At 28.0% G+C, this 13,362-nt stretch overlaps 4 protein-coding genes across 4 annotated transcripts in view; 3 read left to right on the forward strand and 1 right to left on the reverse strand.

The window, feature by feature from the left end:
- Window positions 1-934, forward strand: part of LOC112691804 — a 5,311-nt gene extending 4,377 nt beyond the window's left edge. The window contains exons 8-10 of the mRNA XM_025566206.1: window positions 63-351; window positions 584-742; window positions 803-934. Coding sequence (XP_025421991.1) covers window positions 63-351; window positions 584-742; window positions 803-934 — 580 coding nt within the window. The remainder of the gene's footprint in view (window positions 1-62; window positions 352-583; window positions 743-802) is intronic.
- A 627-nt stretch (window positions 935-1,561) lies between these two features.
- Window positions 1,562-4,391, forward strand: LOC112691862 (cytosolic Fe-S cluster assembly factor NUBP1 homolog). Its single transcript, XM_025566286.1, has 8 exons — window positions 1,562-1,786; window positions 2,276-2,380; window positions 2,447-2,583; window positions 2,660-2,728; window positions 2,980-3,012; window positions 3,270-3,360; window positions 3,432-3,887; window positions 4,190-4,391. The coding sequence occupies exons 1-8, from the start codon at window positions 1,765-1,767 to the stop codon at window positions 4,216-4,218; spliced, it is 942 nt and encodes a 313-aa protein (XP_025422071.1). The 5' UTR covers window positions 1,562-1,764; the 3' UTR covers window positions 4,219-4,391.
- Window positions 4,392-4,491: 100 nt separating this feature from the next.
- Window positions 4,492-5,193, forward strand: LOC112691863. Its single transcript, XM_025566287.1, has 2 exons — window positions 4,492-4,829; window positions 4,908-5,193. The coding sequence occupies exons 1-2, from the start codon at window positions 4,824-4,826 to the stop codon at window positions 5,136-5,138; spliced, it is 237 nt and encodes a 78-aa protein (XP_025422072.1). The 5' UTR covers window positions 4,492-4,823; the 3' UTR covers window positions 5,139-5,193.
- A 338-nt stretch (window positions 5,194-5,531) lies between these two features.
- Window positions 5,532-8,888, reverse strand: LOC112691868 (palmitoyltransferase ZDHHC3). Its single transcript, XM_025566295.1, has 6 exons — window positions 8,488-8,888; window positions 8,239-8,424; window positions 7,682-7,818; window positions 7,527-7,611; window positions 7,249-7,461; window positions 5,532-5,772 (listed from the first exon to the last, which is right to left on the reverse strand). Exons 1-6 carry the CDS (start codon window positions 8,578-8,580, stop codon window positions 5,617-5,619), a joined length of 870 nt encoding a protein of 289 aa, XP_025422080.1. The 5' UTR covers window positions 8,581-8,888; the 3' UTR covers window positions 5,532-5,616.
- Window positions 8,889-13,362: the final 4,474 nt, after the last annotated feature.

The following is a 13,362-nucleotide window of genomic DNA, read 5'->3' on the forward strand; positions in this document are numbered from 1 at the left end:
TATATATATATATATATATATATATATATATATATATATATATATATTATACACATTTACAGGTTTAAAAAATTCAGGTTTCTGAGTGAAAAACAAGATGAATTAATAATTCGTCGGTTTACTGAGACTAATCCAACACTAGATGACTACAACGAAAAAATCGGATTTTTCATCTCGCTTTACAAAATGATCGAGGAATACAAATACATGGATCTGGGTTGTGTTCGCTTGGACAATACAAAGTTAATAAACAAATTTATGGAACAATGCCAATTTTGGATTTCGATCTACGGGAAAAGTTTGAAATCACATTGCAAAACTATTTTAACAACATTTTTGGAAAGGATTATGGTAAATTAGAATAAGAATCATAAAGTAACTCACAAAAACACCATACATTTGCAACTTAATCATAATTTTACTACTGACAAATTTAAACAATTTTAATTTTTCTTCATTGATTGTAATTTATTGTTTCGTTGTCTTTGTCCACTGCTATCAAATGTTTTTGAATAAGCTATATATATTTTTTGAAATATAGAATTACAAATATCAATAATGTTTTATTTTTATACTTTATTAGGCATTAGAAGAACAATTAAACACTTATATTCGTAATGATGAAGATGTTTCCGTTGTCTGCAAAGCTATTGAAGAAATAAAAAAAACAAATATTGATGCGGATATCACATTTAAAGATATTCATAATCGATTTCATTTATTGGTGAAACATAATATAATTGTAAATACATTTTAAACATAGCTAATGCAATTATTTATAACATAATTTCATGTGATACAGATTCCAAAGGAACAATTTTCCATGTTTAAAAAAATAAAAACGAATTGGGAAAATTTGTATATTGAAGCATTGGGTAAGAATTTTTGCATCGAAGACGCGAAAAATAGACTTCTAAAATCGAATAAAAAATAATAACAGAATAAAACTCTTACTTGCGAAGTATAATTTTGAATTAGTTATCCTAAATACATTTTTTTTAAATAAACTTGAATTACAATAAATATTATAAATATATTGCGTTTAACAAATTATTAAAGTTCTATATTTATTGATAAAAAATATTACTAGTGTAACATAATTAAGTAAATACAAGTAATCAACGGTAAATTAGCATAAGAGTAACAAATAAAAAAAAACAACAATTTTAAAACCCTCCACTTCATAGAGCCTAATGCACTAAAAGCCTAGAAAATCTCATGACTGCGTTACAAAAACACTTTGCAACGAGCAAACACTTGCTGTTTACACAAGAAATTGAAGCAACAAAAAAAATAAACAAGGTATTTCCTAGGATATTATTTCACATATCAAGGATTAAGACTAAAAAACGAAATAAAATAAATAAAAAAATGAAAATAAACGAAAATCATAGTGGTAAAATTTTAGAAAACAAAATATAAAAAATATGGATGTTTCACCACGCTTTTTTGAGATATGGTTTATCGCTGAAATGTTTATACGTATATTATCGTAAATTTTGGTCAAAACCATGATAATAAACCTGATAATATTAACTTGATAACAGTTAACATGGTGAAATATTAAAAAAAATCATCAACATCTACAGTTAAAGGTTTTCTGCCGTTCTTTCTTTACTTATGTCATTAAATATAAATGAAATAAAAAATTAACTATGATGAATTATCATTAAAAATCGCTACATGTATAAATAACTACATAAGAGTTTTTCAAATAGTTGATTTAACTGTCTGATGGTATTATTTTTAAATTCTCAGTTATAAATGGATCCCAATATTCCAAATCGTAAGTTAAAATTTAAAAAAAATTCTACAAATTATTAATTATATAGCAATGCTTTTTAATATACAATTTTAACGAAGAATTTAATTAATTTCAGTTTTTTATTTATATCCATATAACAAAATACACCATTTAAACTTATCACATTTATAAAACTAAAAAAAAAAAAAATACCTTTTTTAAACATTACTTTATTGATCTTGAAATCTTTTAATATTTCAACAAGTTTTAGTCGTTCAATGTTTTAGTAAAATTAATTTAATTGTTATATATGAAAATCAATCAATAATCTTTTTTATACAATTTTATACCTCAATTCTTAGATATTTGCACAACTTATTTTTCAATACCTATGAAACTAATTCTTTAAATATTTATTCATTTTTTGCCTAAGTTTTCATAAAAATTATTTTTAATTTAATCATTATATATCGTTTTACTTTAAAAAATATACTAATTATCAACTTAACATTTATTTTATGAAAACATTAGATTGCCCAGGTACAGACAGTTCATCTGCTGGTAAAGTGTCTGCATGTCAAGGATGTCCGAATCAGAATATTTGTGCGTCTGGTGAAACTCAACTTCCTGATCCAGGCAAGTAAAAATATTTTTCCTATTATCATATATGTTTAATTTAATCTTATTTTTTTTTTTCGTTAGCTTTGGAAATATTAAAGGATCGACTCTCTTCTGTAAAATATAAAATATTAGTACTATCTGGTAAAGGCGGAGTGGGTAAAAGCACTTTTACATCATTGTTAGCTCGAGTGTTGGCTAGTGAAAACGAACAAAAAAATGTAATTTTATTTTATTAAACTCCTGGTGAATATTGTTATGTATTTTTCCATTTACAATAATTTTACTTATTTTTAGATTGGTGTGTTAGATGTTGATATTTGTGGACCTTCACTTCCACTTGTATTTGGCGTGCAAGATGAAAATGTTAGTATAATCAATATTACAGAGAAACTTTCATAAAATAACTAAGTCTCATGGGCAACAAAAATAATTTGTTTTATAGAAAAATTTGTTATGTAGAATTATCTAATTCATTAATTTCTCTTTATTTTATTAATTATAAATACAACTATATAATATTGTATACATTTTGTTAAATAATTTTTCATTATATAGATATTTTACTTTATATTAGATAAATTTAGAAATGTTTAATAGATTTTGTAATTTTTTAGATACATCAAAGTGGATCTGGATGGTCTCCAGTGGTAAGGAGATATACATATAAATTAATATCATTTTTAATGTAATTTAACATGTTCACTACTAATGTAATCAATAGTACTCCAAGAGTTACTATTCATATATTAAAAACATAATTTAATGTTATTTTATGCTGGTTTTTATAAGTCTTTTTGTTGGCATTATTATTATTATTTAATTTATGAATATTAGTACACATTGAATGTGTTAAATTATAAAAAGAATTATAAAAGGTTTTTTTCATATTTTGTGATTATTATAGTTTATTGAAGAAAATCTATCAGTCATGTCTGTTGGATTTTTGTTAGAAAGTAAAGATGATGCAGTAATTTGGAGAGGGCCAAAGAAAAATGGTATTAGAATTTTAGCAATTAAGAAAATAATTTATCCTAGATTTTAAGTACATAAATATTATTTTTTGCAGCAATGATAAAACAATTTTTGACTGAAGTTGATTGGGGTGACACATTGGATTATTTGATTGTTGATACTCCGCCAGGAACATCAGATGAACATCTTTCATTAGTTCAATTTCTTAAATCAACCCATAACTTTTCAGCAGTTGTTGTAACCACGCCTCAAGAAGTGTCTTTATTAGATGTTCGTAAAGAATTAGATTTTGCTAGAAAAGTTGGATTACCTGTATTGGGTGTAGTAGAAAACATGGCTTCTTTTGTTTGTCCTAAATGTAAAGTAACATCTGAAATATTCCCGAAAAACACTGGTGGTGCTGCTCAAATGGCACTAGAGATGGGTGTTCCATTTCTTGGATCTGTTCCATTAGATCCATCGTTAGGAAGGTGTTGTGATGAAGGTATCAACTTTGTTCAAAAACATGCTGGATCACCAACAGTCTTGGCTATTAAACGCATTGTAGAAAGTAAATATATTTATATATACATTCTAGCTATAATATAGTGGGTATAATATGTTACATGAATATTTTCCAGTCAAAGGGTCTATTAAATGTCTGTTGGTATTTTCAAATTAAGTCATTAAAACAATAATTTTTATTTGTTAGTTGATTAATTCATAATTTTGTGTTGGATATCAGTTATTTAACTTTTTATGATAGTTTGTCAATCATATTATTTATGGCTTTGATTGGAAAGTTAACTGTAAATATTGTACCAAATTAGAAAATAAAAAGCAAATTCTAAATTGATGAACATTTTTTTTCAGATTTAACCAGCAGTTTACAATCAATTTGATGAATATATTTTTAATGAGACAATGCTTCAAGTACTTTTTTTATTAATATCTTCAGGCCGAGTTTCCTGTCTTGGAAACTTGACTAATTAATAAAACATTTATAAAGAAATAAAATTTAAATTATATTGTTATATGTTATTATTGTTTCACTAAAAACATTGTTTGTGTTTGATTTGTCATTATTTTTATTATATTTGGTACCTATAATAAAATATTAAATAAACTTAGTACTGTATTATCATAGGTGTAGCTAAAGATTATTTATGAGGGGGAAGGGGTTGATATATTTAGATAATAATTATTTTTATTATTACTTATTTATTTACTGACTGAAATTTTGGGAATGGGAGGGGGTTAAACATCCAAACACCCCTCCTACCTATGTCACTGTGTATTATGGCCATCCCACTATCATTGTTGTTCATGGCCAAGAGAAAGTTGATAACCTAAAGATGTTGACACATAATATATGTGTGATTATGGGTATAGGCTGATATATCTATCAAGAAGCAGTTTTAATACAATTCATCCAACTACTTTTTTTATTTAACAACTGGGCGCTGTAAAAAAAAAAAAAAAAATCATATTTTAATTAATTTAAAACATGAAGGTAAGTCATATTTTTGTTCATCATCTAATATTATTACTTTTTATTTCATTGTTAAAAAAAAAATTTTAATTATTTTAGATACAGGTACTTTTGTGTTTAGCTTTATGGTTCATAAACTCTATACTAGCAGCAAAATTTGAAGCTTTTTATCCTCGAGAAGCATACGGAGTTATCAATGGAGCTTCTAGATCATCCCATGGCCATGGATCATTCTACAGCCATAGAAATCCAGCTCTTATAGACGTAAAAAATTCACCAGCTTATGGATACAGATTTGATGGAAAAAGACGGTTTAATTATGATAAATAAAAGATTTACAAATAAGTGTTTAAAACTATTATAAATTTTATTGTTTGCCAATAATAATAATTATCAAAAAATAGTAAGAAAACAAAATAAAAAAATCAGCAAAATAAAAATATATAAATAAATAAATTAACCAATGACTGACTTATATTTTATAATAATGGTTTAACAATAGTAATGTATTAATTAAATAAAGCATTTATATAGTCTATAAAATAAGAAATCTAAAAATAATCAGATCCAGTCCTTAATAAAAAACCATGGTCCTACACTTTGATACAGTTCAATAATTATAAAATGTAAATTAAATTAATTAATTTTAAAATAAATTAACCAAACTTGTAAGAGTATTTTATAATACTGAAACGTTTACAATAAAATAAATATTATATTTTTTTAAAGTAACAATTATAATTTAGAAATATTAATTAATATTAGGTACAATAGATTTTTAAAAAATATGAAAATACTGTTCATATCACTAGACCTGTAGATAATTATCTACTTTGATCTTTGGAGCTGGTTGTGAAAAAGGTGAAAGCCAAGTTATTGATACTCTACCAAATACTGCTTGTAAACTCTTCCATTTGGATTTTTTCATCCATCGAGCTTCTTCTTTTTTCAATTGTTCAATCCCCTGACAAAAGCAATATAATTTTTATTTTATAAGTTTATTATGTTTTTTTATTGTTATTATTTAATAATATATAGTATATATATATATATATGTGTGTGTACATAAATACATTTAATATACATTATACATTCAACTAAAAAATATATTAGTTATTATAATTATAATTATATTTATATTATATTAAAAATATTATTAAAAATTTATTGTTAAAAACTTAATTAAACTATCAAATAAATTTAAAGTTAAAAGTTATTTTGAGTATTTATTACTTCTAAGGCTGTATTAAAATCAAAATGTATATTATGGTTATTTTCTTAAAACATTTTATATCCAAGAATTATAATTTAATTGTATTCCAAGTGTAAATTGAATGTTTTTAATTATTTTGTTTACATATATACTAAAGTTTCTGTTTGTCTATTTGAACCTCTAAATAAAAAAAAAATGTCATAAATATGTCTATGATATGCCTTTATATATGAACTGTATATTTTGTTGTTAATAATATAATTGGATTCATAATTTTGTTTGTATACTTCAGATAAAAGAGTACTTAAAGGTCCACCCATAACAAACACATCTTTTTGCAGATATATAATTTATTATTCATTTTGATTAATTAAATTTATTGATTGAATAATTTTTTTATTTCAGTTATATTACTGTGTATAAGTTAATTTTTTTAAATAATTATTGTTTTGTGTTAAGAAATGGACGTTTATACATTTTTAACGCAAAGAGAAATAATTTTGCATCCTGGTTCGATATTATTTTTATTAACTTTTTCAATGAAATCATAAGTGTTTTTTATTGAAAAATCAGTATTATATATATTATTTTTTTTATAGAAAAAGTCTAAATATTTAGCATGTTTATATGATGGAGCAGTTTTAAAGTTGATTTATAGAAAAATCAGATTATTTTGTTTATGTAATTTTATGAATGAACATAAGTATGGAGCCACTATTTTGTAATCTTATTTTAATATTTTCTTTTGGACTTTAGGTATGATTTTTTATGTTTAATGACCAACTATTTTCAATGCATTCTTTATTTTATTTTTCATACTCAATTGCGATTTTATTGAATTTTTATATACCAGAAGATTAATTTTTAAATTAAAACCGGTTGTGCATTAAAAATATAATAATACACCACGCTAAGTATTTATTTATTTCTATAACAAACTAATTTTTTTAAATGTAAATTTACGATTATTAATAATTTATGAATTTAAATTTATACAGTTTATCAACAATTAATTGTGCTCAAATTATAATTTAATACAATATAAATTAAGTAAAATGTATTTAATTAATGCAGATAGTTTAAATACTTTATTTAAAAAATATTTAAGACATTATATTTTTACTGTCATTCATGGTAAGAATATAAAATAGTTTTGAAGTTATAAAAATAAAAATGAAGTTTTTAAAAGAAACTATTTAAACAAAATTAAAAATTGCAATTAATTACCGTTTCATCAGAACAAATGGCTTGTAATTGTGTAGCAAACATAACCATTGTAAAAATTGCAAATAACAATGCTTCAAATCCTAAAAATATTAAAAAAACGACTGTTGCAGGAGGTGTATACCAAGAACATTGCTTCCATTCGGAATGTAAACACCATACAAATTGGCTTATACACAAATATAACGCATGTATTGACATAGCAGCAATATAAAGCTAAAAATTAATTTTTAAGTTATATAAATATCATTTGAATATGTTAAATATACAATACAATATACCGTAAATAAAACAAAAAATTTTTGGTTTTTCTCTCCAACACAATTGTTGACCCACGGACAATGATGATCCATTTTTCTAATACATCTGAAAATAAAACTGCATATAGTAGTTTGTATTCTGAATACGGAATTGTATTAAACTTAATTTAATATACCTTTGGCATACAGAACAGTGATGTGCTCTTGAAGGTTTAATACAACAGCATTTAGGACATTTGTATATTACTTGGCCCTCACGTAAACCTAAATTTTGTATCATTTCTTTTGTGGCATTTCCTTTTGGTACTGCACCCTGAACATTTAAATTTAGTATTAATAATAAAGAGTAAAAAGTCTTATTTTATTATTATAAAGTATGCATAGAAGATAATTTGAATTTGGAAGTAAACATATTATCTAATGTATGAATTTTATTGAGTACAAATAATTAATATTATTATTAAAAGTTAAAATAAAATCTATTCAGGTAGCTTATTGCAGAAGGTTTACTATAAAAATTATATTAATTAACATCTCGTACAAATAGATTTTAATGATTATGAAAAATTGGATAACTATGCATTCTACAAAGATTCTATTCAATTTCCTACTTTATAAAAGAAGCTTTAATTTTCAAAATAAGTCAATCGTAATTTGTTATCTATCTATTTTACAATTAAAATAAATAAAAAAATAGGTAGGTATAATAATAAAAAATTTAATGTAAACATACTGGATCTGTAAACATAGTTCGTAGATGAGAAGCCATTGCAAGAAAAGCAAACATTTGAAATATCACCATATTAACAAATTGAAAAATTGGATATGGACATGGCAGAAGGGTAACAAAAGTAACGACAAACTCTGCATACAATATCAATAGCCATGTAAATATTGCACATATAATGCCACATATATCCTATAAAAATAAATTGTATAAATACAGATGGCCAAATAAAACAAAAATTATTATTTATAATACCTGAATGCACCACATAGAACCTCCGCAGCATCGATTATGTGGATCAACACCCTGGTTCGGATAGAAAATAACTTGATCGTCATCGTCCATCATATTTTTGTAGAGTATATCAAGTCAAATAATTCATCGTACAGTTGACGGAAGATTATAGATGAACGTTTAGGCAATAATTTGTGTTTGTTTGTTCATTAGATAGGAATCGATGATGAATCATACCTCACACAAGCATTCTATTATAGGCAATATGATAATTATCAGCACTGATAAAATATCAAATAATTAACGATTAAAACGTCAGTGGTTTGAGAATGGGACGCAAGGGGAATAACGACAAGGAAACAGAACAAAATTCATTAAAATTTTAAATTTGAATAACTCGTCATTATCATTTAGAAAACATTGACTTACCTCCGTGTTATCAGTTGTGATACAGGCAACCGGTGTACTTCTAGTGGTGTTACAAATCACGACCATGCACGCGCGCCTACAAGAACCGATGTGCCCACACGTTTTGGTCATGAGGGCTGACTGTAGGGGTGTATTTAGACTTACTTCTAGGGGGGGGGCTCAAATTTTTTCTTGGGTTTTTTTTTTCAATCCAATGCCAGATCCGCTTAGAATAGATTTTTATGTAGTTCTTTTTTTAACACCTATCTGTGTTTTGAAAGTTTCGCTTGTGTTTTATTTGATTTTTCATTAAGTTTGGACCAGGGCTTAAATCAAAATAATATATTTTGTTTACCGTTATGGGACATTTAAATGTGATACCTAAGCATTGAGCGTTTAACGCTTTAAATAATTTAAATGTTATTCAATTTAAGCGTTTAAACGTTATACAAATTTAAACGTTTAAAAAATTTCTCGTTTGCCGTTATTGACAATTAAAACGTTATGAATAATTTAGCATTTTGCGTTGTTTAAATTATTGTAAAATTTGAAACGTTTTCAAATGTAAAATTTAACAATCAATACTATATAAAATAACATTACATATTTTAAATATTATATTATCTATATATATATTACCTTTAACCAGGGCTGTTCGTAGGGGGGGGACACGAGACCATTTTGCCCTAGGCCCCGTTGTTGGAAAAATTTTTTACGGGGCCCTCGCAAAGTCTTGATGTATAATAATTAATAATAAATTCTCTATTACACGCTGCGTGTCGGCGATCAAAGTCGCGCGCGTGTAGTGACTTGTCCGATTACATTGAGCGATTAAATCATGAACAATATTCAATTCTGTTATGTAAGTATATAATGCAGTAGATGAATTTAAACGAGCTTGATTGGTTAAGGTTTGGAGAAATACGTTTGCAAGAATTTTGTTATTCTCAGTGAGTATTTTATTTATTATATCTTATTATTATGGTCAAAGGACCCCCAAATTAATTTGCCCCCGGCTCCCGAAAAACCTTGGAACGGTCATGCCTTTAACCAGTGGTGTATTGGTAAATATATTTGTGGGTATATGTCAAGGCTTTGTACCCAAATAATTTTTTCATGTTTCGGGTTTCGGGTGTTGAATATATTCGGGTGTTCAAACTGTGCAACAGTTTTTTAGACCAAACTATAGTTATGTTAATTTCAAGCAATGGTGTAACTATGTACGATTTATTTTCGGGGAAGAGGGGGTTATTTTATATGTGTATGAAGCTTATAAGTTATAATATCTATTAAAATTAAAAATACTAACACTATGTCTTACTTCTAGTTAGTGCGGGCATATCGCATGCGATAAAAAATAAACTATTTTGTATTCTGCGTTTGTGTTTGTGGTGCGTGCACTCACTAAAAACGCACTAGCTAGGACATAGCGTAATACAAAAATAATAATAATTTGTACTTATGAATGTTATGATGAAATTGTTACATCAACAAAAATTGACAATTTACGCCATAAACATGTGTACTACACGCCATACACTGAACTAGAGATGTGTCGTTCATGAACGAACTAATTCAATTGAATTATTCACCCAAGTGGCTGGTTTCGTACTAGTTTACTTTTGATAAACGACTCGTTCACCGTTCACCGTTCACTTTGTACGAGCTAGTACCTTAATCGTTCATGAACGATTCGTTGATATGGAGTAATAATTATTGAACTAGTTCGTTCATGAACAATTCTTTGATACGTATTCATACGAACGAATCGTCAAATATACGATGAACTAGTTCAATTTAGTGAACGATAATCGACTGAACTAGTTCACCTTAATGAACGATAAGTCCCATCTCTACACTGAACAAATACGAATAACGCGAACAAAAATTTAGGTAATCATACGCGAGACATCAATTCTATTTCAGACTTACAGTATTGCAATAAATAACGACTTGGTGATTCGTAGATCTGTTACTTATTAAAATTATAATAATACGACGTATCCGCTTGGATACCAATATTTTATTCGGGTTTTGGTTAATTCGGGTGTTTTAAAAAAAAAAAATCATTCGGGTAATATAGAATTTGGGTGTTTGATTTTTTAAGGGTTTTTAGGAGTGTTATTATTTATTATTACCTATTTAATTAACCCGTTCAGGTTGATTTGGGTGCAAAACCTTGCTTTTTTTCACTGTGGACATAATTTTTTCTTTATGTAGGTACTTAATTATTTAAATATACGTATTAATAAATTAAAATTAAGTCGTAATACTGCAACACAAAACTTTAAATATGGAAATATATATTCATTATATATTGCACCAATTGTATTTTATATAGAACCTTAGAGCTAAGTTCAAATTAAATCAATATAAAAAATATATGAGTATTATATATATGCATGCAAAGAATAAAGACTTTGACCGATAAAAATAATTGGAAATAAACATTTTTATAAGCCTTGTTTTAACAAAAATTATAGATTGCATTTATAAAAATAAAGATTTTGATAACCATCGATAAGATTGATATTATATTTGTTACAGTTGCAATTTTATAAAAGAAGGAGAAGAGTTCTTAAGTGCGTAGAAATCAGAATTTATTATGAGCATCGATCGACAGTTACCACTTAGCACTTGATCACAGTCACTTGCGTAATTTGTGATAAGTAGAAAATTATTGTCTCCGGTGAAGTTTTATTGTAATTTTTAAAATTAAGATGCAGTTTTTTTTTATTTTATTCTTGACGACGACATTTATCGTTACGACGGCCGAATACGACGACTCGAAACATTTACAAGAATCGACCTACAGAAATCAATGGCATAAGGCAATCGCTACATTTCTGAGGCTTCAGAGCGAAACAATATGGAGTGGGGGGGGCCATCAGCTAAATAACAACAATGGTAAGTCGACCGTCAAGGCGAAAACGATTTCGAAAAAGATTTTAACACTTTATAGGACACCAGGCTATAATGAGATGCCTTTGAGAATGGATAATATATTTCAAAAAAACTTTAAAAATCTTAAGGTCACCAACATAACAACTGCAAGAGTAATCAAGCCTCGATTATTACGTTGCCCTAATAGATTTGTTCATAATAACAAAAACGAATGCGTTGGTAAGTATTCGGTTTATGTATGAGTATAAGGAATCATACACTGAAGACTAAGAATAAGAAACGCACGAAAATAATTCTGAATTTGTACATTATCCATCCGCAGTGAATAATTACAAATCAATAAATATATGATATATAATCTATGTTTATAAAGTTTAAGTTTTGTTATATTATGTTTATAGAAAAGCATAGATGGTTAAGATATTATTAATTATTTTGTAATTAAAAGTTGAATGATAATCCAAATAAACATGAGTAATTTGTAATTCATCAGGCTTGCTACCAGTGTCGTAACTAGGGTGGGGTAAAGTATGTGAAAATATTAGCACCGAGGTAAAATCAAGAGTAAAATAGTTTGAAAAAAAACCCGTATTATTACATCGAAATCACTAAAAAAAATCACTATACTTGAGTCTCATCAGTTCACTTTAAAATAATGTAAATATGATTGATTTTGATGAACGGTCACAGCGGACAGGCACTTCCGCCACCAAATGTTAAATTAATGGTTAGAACTGGTCCGCTTGTTACTTATCGTTCGATTGTTATAGTGTTTAAACTAGGCCGTAATGATTAAAAATAAAATAAAATAATGTCTTCGCTAAAAATAAATACGTTTAATCAATAATACTTAATATGTACAGTTTCTATAGGAAACTAAACGATTTCAGTAATTAAACTAATAACTGTAGAAGGTATCGTTTATAACAGTTTAAACTGGACGGTGAAAAATACTATTCAAAACTGAAATCTCTTAATTTGCCATGGCGAATCAGAACGTGCAAGTAAACTTTACTGAGAACCGGAACGGGTTGTCCGAAGAGTCGTCCACTGACCTTGACGGACGCTCGGTACTCGACGATCACGGGTTTGCCGGAACGAGTGCAGACACGCCCGGCGACAGTTGCGGTCGTCGTCGGCGCAGTTCGTGCGGCAGCAGATCGCGAAGCCGGTCGGCCAGTCGCCGCAGGAGGAGCCGAAGTGGATGCCAGCCCAGGAGGCGTCGTAGCACTAGACTGAGATCCTGTGCACCGAAACGTCGACGGAGCCGGAGTTCCTGCGCACCGAAACGCCAACGGAGCCGGAGCTCCTGCGCACCGAAACGCCGACGGAGCCGGAGCTCCTGCGCACCGAAACGCCGACGGGAAAATTCGCGCCCGGCCAATCGCTGCGCTCAGATTCCAGCCGGGATGGTCGCAGGAGGTACTGGCGACGACCGTGGTGTGGCCCCGGGATCTTACCGTTCCAACGACGTGGAGGCAGCCGGAACCAGTGGTGCACGGAGTGGGTCGCGCGGTCGCCGTCGTTCGGCCCAGTCACCCGCAACATCGTCGGTCAACGGTCGTTCCTCCGAAATGGTTAACA

Source organism: Sipha flava, unplaced genomic scaffold (genome assembly GCF_003268045.1).
Source record: "Sipha flava isolate LNK unplaced genomic scaffold, YSA_version1 67_pilon_pilon, whole genome shotgun sequence".
Classification (NCBI taxonomy): Eukaryota; Metazoa; Arthropoda; class Insecta; order Hemiptera; family Aphididae; genus Sipha; species Sipha flava.